This window comes from Eschrichtius robustus, chromosome 1 (assembly GCF_028021215.1).
Source record: "Eschrichtius robustus isolate mEscRob2 chromosome 1, mEscRob2.pri, whole genome shotgun sequence".
Classification (NCBI taxonomy): domain Eukaryota; kingdom Metazoa; phylum Chordata; class Mammalia; order Artiodactyla; family Eschrichtiidae; genus Eschrichtius; species Eschrichtius robustus.
The window spans coordinates 162,056,691-162,073,681 of NC_090824.1; the positions used below are offsets into that span (position 1 = coordinate 162,056,691).

At 40.5% G+C, this 16,991-nt stretch overlaps 1 protein-coding gene across 4 annotated transcripts in view; it reads left to right on the plus strand.

The window, feature by feature from the left end:
- The first annotated feature begins 10,301 nt into the window (after positions 1 to 10,301).
- FANCI (FA complementation group I) overlaps positions 10,302 to 16,991 on the plus strand; it is a 77,515-nt gene continuing 70,825 nt past the window's right edge. For all 4 annotated transcript variants that reach the window (XM_068557483.1, XM_068557493.1, XM_068557502.1 and 1 more), the window contains exons 1-2: positions 10,302 to 10,351; positions 13,126 to 13,228. In XM_068557483.1, coding sequence (XP_068413584.1) covers positions 13,145 to 13,228 — 84 coding nt within the window. In that variant the 5' untranslated portion in view covers positions 10,302 to 10,351; positions 13,126 to 13,144. The remainder of the gene's footprint in view (positions 10,352 to 13,125; positions 13,229 to 16,991) is intronic.

Consider the following 16,991-nt stretch of genomic DNA (forward strand, 5'->3'; position numbering starts at 1 on the left):
ATATGTGTGTGGGTTTATCTCTGGGCTTTCTATCCTGCTCCATTGATCTATATTTCTGGTTTTGTGCCAGTACCATACTGGCTTGATTACTGTAGCTTTGTACTATAGTCTGAAGTCAGGGAGCCTGATTCCTCCAGCTCTGTTTTTCTTTCTCAAGATTGCTTTGGCTTTTTGGGGTCTTTTATGTTTCCATACAAATTGTGAAATTTTTTGTTCTAGTTCTGTGAAAAATGCCATTGGTAGTTTGATAGGGATTGCACTGAATCTGTAGATTGCTTTGGGTAGTATAATCATTTTCACTTGTTGATTTTTCCAATCCAAGGACATGGTATATCTCTCCATCTGTTTGTATCATCTTTAATTTCTTTCATCAGTGTCTTATAGTTTTCTGCATACAGGTCTTTTGCCTCCTTAGGTAGGTTTATTCCTAGGTGTTTTATTCTTTTTGTTGCAGTGGTAAATGGGATTGTTTCCTTAATTTCTCTTTCAGATTTTTCATCATTAGTCTATAGGAATGCAAGAGATTTCTGTGCATTAATTTTGTATCCTGCTACTTTACCAAATTCATTGATTAGCTCTAGTAGTTTTCTGGTAGCATCTTTAGGATTCTCTATGTATAGTATCATGTCATCTGCAAACAGTGACAGTTTTACTTCTTCTTTTCCAATTTGGATTCCTTTTATTTCTTTTTCTTCTCTGATTGCTGTGGCTAAAACTTCCATAACTACGTTGAATAATAGTGGTGAGAGTGGGCAACCTTGTCTTGTTCCTGACCTTAGTGGAAATGGTTTCAGTTTTTCACCATTGAGAATGATGTTAGGTGTGGGTTTGTCATATATGGCCTTTATTACGTTGAGATAAGTTCCCTCTGTGCCTACTTTCTGAAGAGTTTTTGTCATAAATTTGTGTTGAATTTTGTCAAAAGCTTTTTCTGCATCTATTGAGATGATCATATGGTTTTTCTCCTTCAGTTTGTTAATATGGTGTATCACATTGATTGATTTGCATATATTGAAGAATCCTTGCATTCCTAGGATAAACCTCACTTGATCATGTTTATGATCCTTTTAGTGTGCTGTTGGATTCTGCTTGCTAGTATTTTGTTGAGGATTATTGCATCTATGTTCATCAGTGACATCGGCCAGTAGTTTTCTTTCTTCGTGGCATCTTTGTCTGGTTTTGGTATCAGGGTGATGGTACCCTTGTAGAATGAGTTTGGGAGTGTTCCTCCCTCTGCTATATTTTGGAAGAGTTTGAGAAGGATAGGTGTTAGCTCTTCTCAAAATGTTTGATAGAATTTGCCTGTGAAGCCATCTCGTCCTGAGCTTTTGTTTGTTGGAAGATTTTTAATAACAGTTTCAATTTCAGTGCTTGTGATTGGTCTGTTTATATTTTCTATTTCTTCCTGGTTCAGTCTCAGAAGGTTGTGCTTTTCTAAGAATTTGTCCATTTCTTCCAAGCTGTCCATTTTATTGGCATATAGTTGCTTGTAGTAATCTCTCATGATCCTTTGTATTTCTGCAGTGTCACTTGTTACTTCTCCTTTTTCATTTATAATTCTATTGATTTGAGTCTTCTCCCTTTTTTTCTTGATGAGTCTGGCTAACGGTTTATCAATTTAGTTTATCTTTTCAAAGAACCAGCTTTTAGTTTTATTGATCTTTGCTATCATTTCCTTCATTTATTTCTGATCTGATCTTTATGATTTCTTTCCTTCTGCCAACCTTGGGTTTTTTTTGTTCTTCTTTCTCTAATCGCTTTAGGTGTAAGGTTAGGTTGTTTATTTGAAACGTTTCTTGTTTCTTGAGGTAGGATTGTATTGCTATAAACTTCCCTCTTAGAACTGCTTTTGCTGCATCCCATAGGTTTTGGGTGGTCGAGTTTTCATTGTCATTTGTTTCTAGGTATTTTTTGATTTCCTCTTTGATTTCTTCACTGATCTCTTGGTTATTTAGTAGTGTATTGTTTAGCTTCCGTGTGTTTCTATTTTTTACAGATTTTTTCCTGTAATTGATATTAGTCTCATAGCGCTGTGGTCAGAAAAGATACTTGATACAATTTCATACTTCTTAAATTTACCAAGGCTTGATTTGTGACCCAAGATATGATCTATCCTGGAGAATGTTCCATGAGCATTTGAGAAGAAAGTGTAATCTGCTGTTTTTGGATAGAATGTCCTATAAATATCAATTAAGTCCATCTTGTTTAATGTATCATTTAAAGCTTGTGTTTCCTTATTTATTTTCATTTTGGATGATCTGTCCATTGGTGAAAATGGGGTGTTAAAGTCCCCTACTATGATTGTGTTACTGTCAATTTCCCCTTTTATGGCTCTTAGCATTTGCCTTACGTATTGAGGTGCTCCTATGTTGGGTGTATAAATATTTACAATTGTTATATCTTCTTCTTGGATTGATCCCTTGATCATTATGTAGTGTCCTTCTTTGTCTCTTGTAATAGTCTTTTTTTTAAAGCCTATTTTGTCTGATATGAAAATTGCTACTCCAGCTATTTCCATTTGCATGAAATATCTTTTTCCATCCCGTCACTTTCAGTCTGTATGTCTCCCTAGGTCTGAAGTGGGTCTCTTGTAGACAGCATATGTATGGGTCTTGTTTTTGTATCCATTCAGCCAGTCTGTGTCTTTTGGTTGGAGCATTTAATCCATTTACATTTAAGGTAGTTATCAATATGTATGTTCCTATGACCATTTTCTTAATTGTTTTGGGTTTGTTATTGTAAGTCTTTTTCTTCTCTTGTGTTTCCTGCCTAGAGAAGTTCCTTTAGCATTTGTTGTAGAGCTGGTTTGGTGGTGCTGAATTCTCTTAGCTTTTGCTTGTCTGTAAAGGTTTTAATTTCTCTGTCGAATCTGAATGAGATCCTTGCTGGGTAGAGTAATCTTGGTTGTAGGTTTTTCCCTTTCATCACTTTAATTAAATTTTTTTTTTCATCCTGATCTTTTGTTAGCACTTTTATGAGTTCATCAGTTTTTCATTAGAGTTCTGAAAATGCTTATTCATTCAGTTCAGCAGTACAGTCAGCTACCAGAAACCTTTACTTGTCAGAGTCTTTTCCATGAATTTCTTAAAGATGAAACCCTTTTATAGGAACGTATTTTCAAAAGCATCAGAGTACACACAGAACTGTCTGTAAATGACAAAAGACTTAAAAATGACCACAGTTAAAAATTTGATGAAAGTTCATAATAATGCAGTTGACAAGAAAATTAGTTATTTCTGAGATATACATTTTAAGGTAATAACTAGGATTATGACTTATAACATTATACCAGCCTTTCATCACTTTAAATATGCCCTGCACTCCTTTCTGGCTTGCAGAGTTTCTGCTGAAAGATCAGCTGTTAACCTTGTGGGGATTCCCTTGTATGCTATTTGTTGCTTTTCCCTTGCCACTTTTAATATTTTTTCTTTGTATTTAATTTTTGATAGTTTGATTAATATGTGTCTTGGCATGTTTCTCCTTGGATTTATCCTGTATGGGACTCTCTGTGCTTCCTGGACTTGATTGACTATTTCCTTACCCATATTAGGGAAGTTTTCAACTATAGTCTCTTCAAATATTTTCTCAGTCCCTTTTTTTTTTCTCTTCTTTTTCTGGGGCCCCTATAATTCGAATGTTGGTGCGTTTAATGTTGTCCCAGAGGTCTCTGAGATTGTCCTCAATTTTTTTCATTCTTTTTTCTTTTTCTGCTCTGTGGTACTTATTTCCACTATTTTGTCTTCCAAGTCACTTATCTGTTCTTCTGCCTCAGTTATTCTGCTCTTGATTCCTTCTAGAGAATTTTAAATTTCATTTATTGTGTTGTTCATCATTGTTTGTTTGCTCTTTAGTTTTTCTAGGTCCTTGTTAAACGTTTCTTGTATTTTCTCCATTCTATTTCCAAGATTTTGGATCATCATTACTATCATCACTCTGAATTCTTTTTTCAGGTAGACTGCCTATTTCCTCTTCATTTGTTTGGTCTGGTGGGTTTTTACCTTGCTCCTTCATCTGCTGTGTATTTGTCTTCTCATTTTGCTTAACTTACTGTGTTTGGGGTCTCCATTTCGCAGACTGCAGGTTCGTAGTTCTTGTTGTTTTTGGTGTCTGCCCCCAGTGGGTAAGGTTGGTTCAGTGGGTTTTGTAGGCTTCCTGGTGGAGGGGCCTGGTGCCTGTGTTCTGGTGGATGAGGCTGGATCTTTTCTTTCTGGTGGGCAGGACCGCGGCTGGTGGTGTGTTTTGGCGTGTCTGTGAATTTATTATGATTTTAGGCAGCCTCTCTGCTAATGGGTGGGTTTGCGTTCCTGTCTTGCTAGTTGTTTGGCATAGGGTGTCCAGCACTGTAGCTTGCTGGTCGTTGAGTGGAGCTGGGTCTTAGCATTGAGATGGAGATCCCTGAGAGAGCTTTTGCCATTTGATATTATGTGTGGCCGGGAGGTCTCTGGTGGACCAATGTCCTGAACTCGGTTCTCCCATCTCAGAGGCTCAGGCCTGACACCCGGCCAGAGCACCAAGACCCTGTCAGCCACATGGCTCAGAAGAAAAGGGAGAAAAAGAAAGGAAGGAAGGAAGGAAGGAAGGAAGGAAGGAAGAATAAATAAATAAAATAAAGTTATTAAAATAGAAAAAATTATTAAAAATAAAAAAATAAGAGAGAAAGAAAGACCAACCAAACCAAAAAACAAATCCACCAATGATAACAAGTGCTAAAAACAATACTAAAAACAAAAACAAACAAACAAAAAAAAACGGACAGTCAGAACCCTAGGACAAATGGCAAAAGCAAAGCTCTACAGACAAAATCACACAAAGAAGCATACACATACACACTCACAAAAAGAGAAAAAGGAAAAATATATAGATATGAAATTTAAAAAGGAAGAGAGCAACCAAATCAATAAACAAATCTACCAATGATAATAAACTCTAAATACTAAACTAAGGTAAACATAAAACCAGAAACAAATTAGATGCAGAAAGCAAACCCCAAGTCTACAGTTGCTCCCAAAGTCCACCACCTCAATTTTGGGATGATTCGTTGTCTATTCAGGTATTCCACAGATACAGGGTACATCAAGTTGATTGTGGTGATTTAATCTGCTGCTCCTGAGGCTGCTGGGAGAGTTTTCCCTTTCTCTTCTTTGTTCACACAGCTCCTGGGGTTCATCTTTGGATTTGGTCCTGCCTCTGCATGTAGGTCACCTGAAGGCATCTTTTAGGAAGTCTGAGGTCTTTTGCCAGTGTTCAGTAGGTATTCTGTGGGAGTTGTTCCACATGTTGATGTAGTTTTGATATATTTGTAGGGAGGAAGGTGATCTCCACATCTTACTCCTCCACCATCTTGAAGGTGCCCCCCCATGTATCTTTTTGAAGTACAGTTTTGTTCAGATGTATTCCCAGGAGTGGGATTGCTGGATAATATGGTAACTCTATCTTTAGAGTTTTCTACAATGACTTTTAGGGTCCCCATGAACACAGTCATGTGACACCTCCAGCACAACCCAAGCAATCCAGATATAGCCACAACAAAGGAATATGGCTGACCTCATACAGGGTTAGGATTTGCCAGATGGGTGGGATGGAAGGACAAACAAGGGGGCAAGTTGAATTCAAGATGAAGGAGGAGTGAGGGACAGCAAAAATTAGAGACTAAGTAAGTGGGAATAATTTAGCATGCAAACTGGACAAAGAGGAAGCTGCTGTCTGAGTAGTGATTCTGCTCAGGCTGTGTCCAGGAGAGTAAGTGGCTGAGGTGACATAGATGAGAAAGTCATGGAGATGGGAAGAGAAGCACCAAGAGGCCTCATGTAGGATGGAGGATCCACCTCAGTTTTGCAGCCATCTAGGGTGACAACAGAAGAGGGTCACGTGAAGTGGAAGATGAAGAACAGGCATCTACCTGTCGTCATCAAAGGCGCAGAGATGGCTGCTCAAAGTTTGCTGATTATTTACAAGCCAGAGCAGATCACTAGGTTCACAACTGGCCTGATTTTTTTTAAAAACTTTTTTATTTTGTCATAATTTCAGAATTACAGGTCACAAAAATAGTACAAAAACTTCCCATATGCCCTTCACCTAGAAGTTAACCTTTTTTTCACATTTGCTTTATAATTCTCTCTCAACATATACATGCTATTTTTTTTTCTAAACCATTTTAGAGGAAGTTGCAGACATGATGCCCCTCTTCTCCTAAATACTTCAGGATGTATTTCCTAAAAACAAAACATTCTCTTAATTAACCACAGTACAAATACCCAAATCAGGAAATGAACATTGTTATAATATAATTGGATAGTCCATAAACCTGAATCAAATATCACCAGTTTTAAGGGGCCAGTGTTTGGGGGTTTTTTTTGGCTGCATTGGGTCTTCGTTGCTGCGCATGGGCTTTCTCTAGTTATGGTGAGCGGGGGCTACTCTTCATTGCAGAGCATGTGCTTCTCATTGCATTGTTGTAGCATGTGATGGGATTTCATTCCTTTTTAAGGCTGAATAGTATTCCACTGTATGGATACACCACATTCTGTTTATCCGTTCGTCTTCCCATGGATGTTTGGGTTGTCTCCACCTTTTCACTATTATGAATAATGTTTCCCTGAATATGGGTGTACAGATATCTGATTAAGAGCCTGATTTCAATTCTTTTGTATACACACTCTGAAGTGGGATTGCCGGAGGGAACTGGAATTCCCGGAGGGAATTTTTTTTAATTCAAAAAATACTTTATTGGTAAAAAATGCTAAACATCTGAAACTTCAGTGAGTTGTAATCTTTTTGCAATAGTAACATCAACACAGATCACCAGAACTACACTATTAAGTGCTCCTAAACACTAGGCTCCTTATACATGCTACCTTTATTATTCTCTCAAGCACTGCCGCCCTTAAACCCAGGCAACTGGAGTGCTTGGACTGGGTGGGTGCCTCAATAGCTCCCTTCCTAGATGATGAGGAATCCAAGAAACTTGGAGTGTGTACGCACTGAAGCCCACGTGCCCTCTTTTAGACCATGCTCGGGGTACCTTCCCAAACATCCCCAAGCTCAGTTCCTCGGCCTATACAGGCTCCTTCCTAAGTCCACCCTCCCCACAGTGGACCTGCTAGTGTGCACAGCCCTAGGCACAAAGGTAGTCAAGGGTAGCCAAGGGCAGCTTTAGAGGAGAGACATAGTGTGGATTTTCAGGCTGGGTGTCCACATGCAGGCATATGAAGCCCCTCACACTGCAGGATGGAGTGGGGAATGATAGGGGGCCTCCATTTGTACTTTTCTCTGAACTCCTGCAAATACCAGTAGCTATAATATTATTACCCAAACATGAGCTACTGACAAGGTCTGAAGAACATTTGGTTCCAGTGTTGTAAACCTGTTTTTAACTGGCTGTGTTTTCTAGAATCAGTATATCACTAGCTGACCAGTGTATGGTGTCTAGTTGGTTGAAGCAGATTGGTAAGATTTGCTGCTTAGTAAGGAAGCCTGCACCAGGGTGAAAAACATTGTTATGAATCTAAGTCTGTTCTCTTCCTTTGCATATGTAACACCCATTAACACTAATGGAAAATACAGATGATACATTCGTGCAACAAGGGGAGGCAAGACCCCCTGCCGCAATTGTCAATGCCAGGGGGTAGATTCTCACACAGGCAATGCAATAAGTGCACCTGGGATGCAAAAATGGAAGTTCAAAAAGGCAAATGAGCCCATTTGACCTACACAGACACACAAATTCATGGCTGCCTGGCCCAGTCCCAGAAGCAGCCTGGAAGGGTGATTTTGTGGGGAGAAGATGAGGTAAAGTCATCTGATTCCTTGGCAAGCTAAAGGATTCCTCTCAGGAATAATCTTCCAACCCAGCTGCTGTGTTTTAGCCAAATATCACAGCTTAATATTGGGCCAGAAACGTGGTAGAAGTAAAAAGTACTTAAGAAGTGTCATAGGCTTCCCTGGTGGCACAGTGGTTGGGAGTCTGCTTGCCAGTGCAGGGAACGTGGGTTTGAGCCCTGGTCTGGAAGGATCCCATATGCTGTGGAGCAGCTGGGCCCGTGCACCACAACTACTGAGCCTGCGCTCTAGAGCCTGCGAGCCACAACTACTGAGCCTGTGTGCCACAGCTGCTGAGGCCCGCGTGCCTAGAGCCCGTGCTCTGCAATGGGGGAGGCCACCACAGTGAGAGGCCTGCATGCTGCGGCGAGGAGTGGCCTCCACTTGCTGCAGCTGGAGAGGCCTGTGTGCAGCAACGAAGACCCAGCACAACCCAAAATAAATAAATAAATTTATTAAAAAAAAAAAAAAGAAGTGTCATAAACAAGTAGCAGACCTAGGCAGCTGCGAGGCATCATTCTCTTCCAGCAGCTATGTTTCTTCCAGAACTGGCCAAGTAGATCCATCCTACCCCTGGGAACTGGGAGACAGGCTCCAGACTGAATGCCCCCTGATCTTAGCATTCCTTCACATGCCATCCCATGGTCCCACATTTGGCAAGTCCAAATCTGAAGGCTTCATCATCAACTCAAACTTTCATCCTTCCCTGTGTGTCAGTCAACTGGCAGTATCACCAGGGTGCACCTCCATCCCAGTCACTCAAGCCTGAATATTCCTCAAACCCCTCCCACCTCTCCCCAAGGTTGGGCCACCACCACCTATGTCCAGGACAACTTAGAGCCTCCTAAGGGGTCTTGCCTTCAATTCTCCTCACCTCCATCATCTTTTTTTTTTTGGCTGCATTGGGTCTTCGTTGCTGCGCATGGGCTTTCTCTAGTTGCAGCGAGCGGGGGCTACTCTTTGTTGTGGTGGCTTCTCTTATTGTGGAGCACAGGCTCTAGGTGCACGGGCTTCAGTAGTTGCAGCACACGGGCTCAATAGTTGTGGCATGGGGCTCTAGGGTGCACGGGCTTCAGTAGTTGTGGTGCACGGGCTCAGTAGTCGTGGCTTGCAGGCTCTAGAGCGCAGGCTCAGTAGCTGTGGCGCATGAGTTTAGCTGCTCCGCAGCATGTGGGATTTTCCCGCACCAGGGATCGAACCCGTGTCCCCTGCATTGGCAGGTGGACTCTTAACCACTGCACCACCAGGGAAATCCCCATCATCTCTTTTAAATAACCTCTGCAGCACTCACCTGCCAGAAATATTGTTCTACAACGTGAATACAATCACGCCCTTCCACTTCAGCTGTTCCCCACTTGCTCCTGATATGAAAAAGATTAACAAGCCCCTGCTTTCCCACCCCCACCTGAAGCACCTGCACCTCCCGAACCAGCCAGACGCTGGATTGCTTGTTGCTGTCAGGCCCTTTGCACAAGCTGCCCCTTCAACGTAGTACAGGTTCTCGAACCTCCCCTCCATTGCTCTTTGCTCTACTATCAGTTGTTCATTTAAGATATTTACTGAGCATTTACTGCTTTGCCAGGCTTGTGCTAAATGCTGAGATTTTGTATGCAATAAGCCCCCTGGCCACATGAGGCTTACATTTTAGGGCTGTCGACTGAAAGAAAAATGCATAACCTAAAAGTTGTGAGTTAAGTTTTATCCAGGTAACTTACTGAGGACGATAGCCCAGGAGACAGCCTCTGAGATAGCTTTGAGGACCTGCTCTGAAGAGTTAAGGGAGGAGCCAGGATATATATGAGTTTTCGGGTTTTTTGTGGGTGGGGGGGGAGATCCATGTAATCAAAGATCAAGATTACTGATCACAAAAACCAGATATTTCAAGTTAATGACTTAAGTGCTTTCTTATGTATGGGAAGATGCAAGAATCTGGGTTCATTGAAACTTTTCCTTAGATATGCATCTTAACTATCCAAGGATCCTTACATCCAAAGCACAGAATGTTTCCTGTTTTTCTCCATCCTGAGCTCCCCTCAGGTACACTGAGGCCAACGACTGCAGTTGCTACAGACTTGATCCCTATAGAAATGGAATGGCAGGCGACACTTTTTTCCTTTACAGGAGTTACTGACACCTCCACTGGCACTAGAAGTAGGACACCTTCCTCCGCCTTCCAGACACTTCCAATGCAAAGACCTCTACAGCCATCACTAGATTCATCCCCTCTCTTACTGACCCTTTCCCCAATAGTACACAAGAAGGCCTTAACTGGTCAAGACACCGTGGTGGCCACACCCAGGCCACACTGCCCTGGCTCACTCTGCAGTCCCGAATTGGAGTTCTTAGGCTGCCCCCCCCCACAGTGAGTGGGATCGTCCCAGGAGTTCCCCACTCCCTTCTGCCTTAATGGTACGCCCCATGCGCGTGCTCCCGGGCGGCGGAAGTGAGCCGCGGGAGGCGGGACCCGCTGCTCCTGGTAACGGAAGTGCGGCGGAGTTGGGTTGAGCGGGCTTTTTGGAAGCTTGTGGAGGAGGTGAGGCTGCGGTGACCGTCTGGAGGGGCTTCGCGCGTTGCAGGGGCGGTGGGACTCAGCCCCGGGGAGGTAGCGGGTCTGGGAGGACAGGAGGACCCCACTTCCATTGTGACGTTCTGGCGTTTTCCTTGGCCTGGGAGGGTCGATGTGCCCCGCCGTCTCCCTCCGCGTCGGTTGGCTCTCCCTGCTCCCCGGGCGTGCTACACTCTCGGCCCTCTTGTTAAATTCTTCCTCTCCGTCAGCCTGAGAAATTTCTCTAAACCTGTTTCACTCTTGTAGCTCGGTCACAGCGCACATCACTAGCTGCCTCATTTTATAGTTTCTCTATTTGTGTTTATTTCTTGCTCTCTGAGGAGCCCCGGTGCAAGACCCGCGGCGTTTCACTGGTGCGTCACTAACCTCAGGGCCCCTTGACAAAGAATCTGCAGCCACCTATCTGTTACTCACCTCTGGTTTTAGGAAGAATTTAGCAAATGTACCTGCTGAAATAGAAAGAGTTCAGCATCTTCCCCTTAGGGCTGGACGTCTCTTTTAGTCGGTATGCCTTGTTTGCATCCTCTACTGTCACCCAGCCCCTAACAGAGGGTAGCAGGTAAAAGCATGGGATTTAGGGTCTGGAGCTGGACAGACTCGGATTTCAGTTCTGCTTCTACCCTTACTAGCCTTCTAACTTTGGGGATTTGGGGAAATTCCTTAATCTCTCTGAATCCCGAAAGATCTTTATCTAAATTGGGAGTAATAACACAAACCTCATAGGGTTGGTGTGAGGATCAAATTAATGAGTGTAAAGTGCTGGGCCCAGGGTCTTGCCCATTGTAGGGATTCAGTCATTCATTTGTTCAACAGATATTTATTGGGGACCTTTTATGAGCTAGATACTGTGCTAAGTACTGGAGGTTCGGTGATAAACAAAACCAGACAGGTCCCCCTGCCCTCCTGGAGTTTGTAGTGGAGTGGGAGGTGTAGTTCCTAATCTAATAATTACAAATGTAATGTTAAAAGTGTGGTGATGGTGAGAGATTATAGTTGCCTTGAAAGGATGTAATAGGGGAGTGTTTAATCTAGACTGAGCTTCTAAGGAAGTGTGGATTGAGCTGAGATCTGAAGAATTTGTAGGAATTAACAATAAAAGATTGGCAAAGAGCAGATGAAAGGAGGGGTATTTCTATAAGTTCCAGACAGAAAATCATGTGTAAGGGTCTGTGGCGAGAGGAACTTGGGGGTTTGAAGGACTGAAAATGATTCAGTGTGGCTGGAGAATAGAGTGAGGAAGGGGAGTTAGCATGGACCAGACCTTTTTATTCTGAATTCAGGATTTTGGACTGATATGAGAGTAATGGAAAGCCACTGAATAGTTTTAAGATGAGGATGGAGATTGAGGGAGGATAAGTCACATAATCTGGTTTGTGTTTCAGAAACATTATTTTAGCTACTGTGTGGGGGACAAGTTAGGAAACTGTGCAGTAGTTCAGGTGAGAGATGATGGTGGGTTTGGAGTAATGTGGAGGTAGTGGATCTCAGAGAGAAGTAGACTTGAGAGATGTTTAGGGGGGTAACGTCATCAGGACTTGGTAGTGGATGTGGAGGATGAAGGGGAAGTGGTTAAGAATGTTGTCCAGGTTTTTGGTTTCAGCAGCTGAGTGGATGATGGTACAATTTATGGAGATTGGAAACAGGAAGAAATGCAGGAGGAGGAGCAGGTTTTCTTTCCATTAGTCTGCATTTCCCCCTTCCCATAATACTCCCATAGCTACACACTAACTCCTATCTGTCTAATGTGCTTCCATTTCACCCTTTCCTTTCTGCTCCCCAGAGTCACCGCCCTAAGACAGGCCTTTGTCACTACCACTAAAATAGCCCCCAGTAGCCTCTTAGCCTCTGATCTTCCTCCTTACTCCCTCCCTACTTTAATCTGCACATCGATGCCAGATTCAGTTTCCTCAAACACTGTTTCAATCTTGTCAGATTATCTTTTACTCCAGAAATTTTTGTTGCTATCTATTATTTACAGAATAAAATCTGAATTCCTTAACTTGGCTTTTAAGAGCTTGCACAGTTTAGTCCCACCCTTTCTTTCTAGCCTTCCTACTCACTACTCTCCTACTTGAACTCTCTACTAATTTTCCCCAAATAAATTTTTCAAATCCTCTTATGAATGCCTTTGTTCATGATACTCTCCTTCCCAATAATGTATACCATGTGGTTATCTTGACTGTCTAAATTTAATCTTTAAGTTCCAGTTTAAGCTTTCGTCTGCTGGGAAGCCTTCTTGATGTTTGAGCACACATTTATTTCTTAGCCTTTTTAACTTCTCATTTGTTTTTACACCATTTAATTGGTATAAATGCATTTACAGTGCTGTTGATTTATTCATTTATCAAGTGTTACTTTATTATATGTTATAATATTCTTGTGTATGTGTCAATAATAATTTATTATATATTTGCTATACTGTTAAATGATAGCTTTGTTCTGGGCAGCATACTGGGTAGATGCTTAAAAAAAATGATAGAAATGTGACTTGGAATTAGGAAACCACTTGATTAGACTACAACTTTCTAATAAGGAAATTCCAGGGAATTCTCAAGATTATTTTGGTTTGGATAAGAATCACCTACTCACACTAGTTGGTAGTCCTTAGCCTGTTGAGTACCCACTGTGTACGCTGTCTATAATATGTATGAAATACTCAGTTAACAGGTAGAGAAGGGAAAAAAAATCAAACTTGTTTACTTCTGGAAGTTTCATCCAGCTCTGACATTTTCCCTTTCCAGTTCCTTGATATGTGCAACAATGGACCAGAAAATTTTATCTCTAGCAGCAGAAAAAACAGCAGACAGACTGCAAAAATTTCTTCAAACCCTGAAAGAAGATGATGTGAGTATTAGAAAGGATGTTCTGCCAAAAGCAAATGTCAAGCATGATAACAAATTCAAGGGACATGTTAGAAAAATTAATTCTGCCACTTCATCTATCCCCCACTCTCCTTAGGAGACAAGGATTTATTTGATAACAACTCATAGATACAAAGAAATGGGAGAGAGGAAGAGATATGGACAACTTAAGGGCATTTGTGTACATTTATACAACGGTATTTATTTGTTTGTTTATTGATTGATTGTTGCAACGTGCGGCATGTGGGATCTTAGTTCCCTGACCAGGGATCGATCTGATGTCCCCTGAAGTGGAAGCGTGAAGTCTTAACTGCTGGACCACCAGGGAAATCCCTACAACTGTATAATATTTAAATGACATTTATGCAACCGTATAAGCAAATTAGTACACTTTTTAGTTCTTAGAACAATCCTACTTGAAAGCAATATCCAAACTATAGTTATTGATGTGAGACATTAGATTTGCCTGTTGATGCTTCTTTATTTATGTTTTTCCCTAAAGAAGATAAGTTCATAAGTAGTAAGATATTTTGAAATTATTAGTAAAAGCGAAAACCAACCAATTTACATTGTGTCTTCACTATAAGTATATGATTATAAAATGGGACAATAGTTATGTTAGGCTTTCTTTCTAATCTTTCTCTCCTGATATACTTCTCCTTATTCCATTATAAATGATCTCAGCTTATTCAGATCCCTACGTGGAAAATAATCCCTCCTTAAAATTAACCTTAAACATTAGTATATATGTATAGACAAATTAAGACTTTGAATATTATTATTATTTTTTTTAATTTCTTTAATGTTGTATCTATTTTATTTATTTTTGGCTGCATTGGGTCTTCGTTGCTGCGCGTGGGCTTTCTCTAGTTGCGGTGAGTGGGGGCTACTCTTTGTTGCAGTGCACGGGCTTCTCATTGCGGTGGCTTCTCTTGTTGCGGAGCACGGGCTCTAGGCGCGCAGGCTCGGTAGCTGTGGCTCATGGGCTCTAGAGCACAGGCTCAGTAGTTGTGGCGCATGGACTTAGTTGCTCCACAGCATGTGGGATCTTCCCGGACCAGGGATCAAACCCGTGTCCCCTGCATTGGCAGGCGGATTCTTAACCACCGTGCCACCAGGGAAGCCCCGAGTGTTATGTTTTTAAGGAACTTTTTATGTGCTAGTTTTTATGGTCATTGAAGCTAGGTGCATCTTAATCTTAGTTATCTTATGCTAACTGGGAATTGATACAGGGATGTGCTCTGATTTTTTTTTTCTTTGAAATTATCCAGAAATTGCTTTTTGTGGCACTTTTTAAGACAGCCTGTTGCATGAGTTGAGAGTTGAATCATCCTATAGACAATTTAAGATTTGGTTGAAACCTGCTTTCTATTTATTTATTTACTTAGAATTTATAGTTTACCTGCTTCCAAAAGGAATTTGAGGAGGCTTTAACATTACACTATAAAATAAGTAAAAAATAAGAACTAGAACAAAACCCATGAGAGATGCTATGAATTACTTCTCTGATTCATGCTTATCACAAAAAGAATTCCTATCTTGGTTTTTGTGAGGATGAAATGAGATACTGTATGCATCTAACATCTAATAGACCCTCAATAGGCATCCAGTAGACGCTGAATAAATATTAGAAAAGGTCCTTCAGCTCTTCCTGTTTTAAGTTTCTTTGCCAACATGAACACAGTCCTCTGAACATTTTTGTTTTGTTAACATTACCTTTAAAAGTTTTGTACCTCAAATTGAACACAGGGCTCCACATGTGTTCTACCACTAGAGTAGAGGGGCACTGATATTTCCCTAATTCTTCCATTAATGCAGAGTCAACTTTTTGGCAGCAATATCATATTATTGTCTCATTGCTCTTACAAGCAACTAAAAACCCCAAGTCATTTTTGCATATAGGCTAAATTTCCTTCATCTCTGAACTTCTATAGTTAATTCTTAGAACCCACATTAAAATTTTTACTTTAAATCTGTTACTTATCTTTTTAGATTAATTTGATTTCACTCCATCAAGATCATCTTGTTGTATCCTGATTCTGTTGACCATTGTGTTAATCATCATTTTATATGCTCTATAAATTTATAAGCATTCCAGCAATATATGCATTCAGTCCATTTGATAAAAATGTCCATAGAAGATGTGCTTAAGAGTAAAAAATTATAAAACACATAAGTAAGTCCATGACAAGGAAGACTGACATATCCAGCAGTGGGAAAATTTACATTCAAAGATTTAGAGAGAATAGAGGAATCTAAAAGGGACTGCTAGAATAAAAGTGGAAGTTAATAAAGTGGAGAACAGTAGATCAAATTAATACATAAAAATCCTGGTTCTTTGAAAAAATAGACAAAACTATTAACTAATCAAGAAAACAATGGAGTAAGCACAGATATACTAAATAAGAAATGACAAGGGGGAAATAACTATTCATATAGAGAAAAATCTCAAAAAATACTAAGAGACTACTCTGTATATATCTACTACAAATAAATTTGAGAATGTAGATGCAATGGATAATTTCTTAGGAATATACAGTTTAATTAAATTGACCCAATTTGAGATGGAAAGCTTAACCAGATCAATTTCTATAAAAGAAAAAAAGAGTCATCAAGCAATTACTTGACACAAAAATACCAGGCCCAGAAGTTTCATAGGAAACGTCTACCAAATCTTTAGAGATCAGAGGTAAGAGATAGTCCCGATGCCACATAAATTGTTTTAGAGCATATATGATACATAAGGAAAAATGTGCATATATAAGGAAAACTTCCAAATGCTTTTTATAAAGTATAACATTGATACCCCAAACCTGATAAAGACAGCCTGAAGGGGCTTCCGTTGGTCAAATTTGAACATTGAAATAATCAAGTTCAGTTATGAATTATAAACCACTGAAAAATATAGAAATTTGTGAGTCCATATTGATAATAAATGATGAGAAGGGCTCTTGCTTACCACAGAGTTAGAAAATCATCATTTGGCAACCATCATGATAAAGATTGGATCAGGCAGGAAGCATCAGTGGATGCTAAATCCAGGAAGAATTTTTTAACTCTTTATTTTGAACTGATTTTAGACTTACAGAAAAGTTGTAAAAATAATAGAGTTTCCATCTATCCCTCTCCCAAATGTTAGTATCTTACATAATAACTTTAGTAAAAATTTAAGAACCAGGAAATTAACATTGGTACAATGCCATTAGTGAAACTAAAGACCCTATTTGAACTCTACCTGGTAGTTTTTTCACTGATGTCCTTTTTTTATGTTCCAGAATCCCACTCAGGATCCTACACTGCACTTAATTGTCATTTTTCCCTGATTTTCTGCAATCTGCAACCATTCCTTAGTCTTTCTTTGTCTCTTATGATCTTGATAACCCTGAAGAGTACTGATCCGTTACTTGGCTGAATGTCTGGTGTGTCTCATGATTGGATTCAGGACATGCATCCTTAGCAGAAGGACCACAGAAATGGTGCCATGCCCTTTTCACTGTGTGTCATATCATTGAGCTCATGATGTGAGTGTCATTCCTGGTGATACTGACTTTGAGAACCTGATACTCATATCATTGAGCTCATGATGTGAGTGTCATTCCTGGTGATACTGACTTTGAGAACCTGATACCAGAGGTTGCTGCTGGGTTTTTTCATTATGTGAGGGGAAAATTAGATGAGCAAGATGCCTGCATGGTCTTAAAGTTTCTTCCTACGAACTGCATACTGGTTGCAAAGGGAGGGGAAAG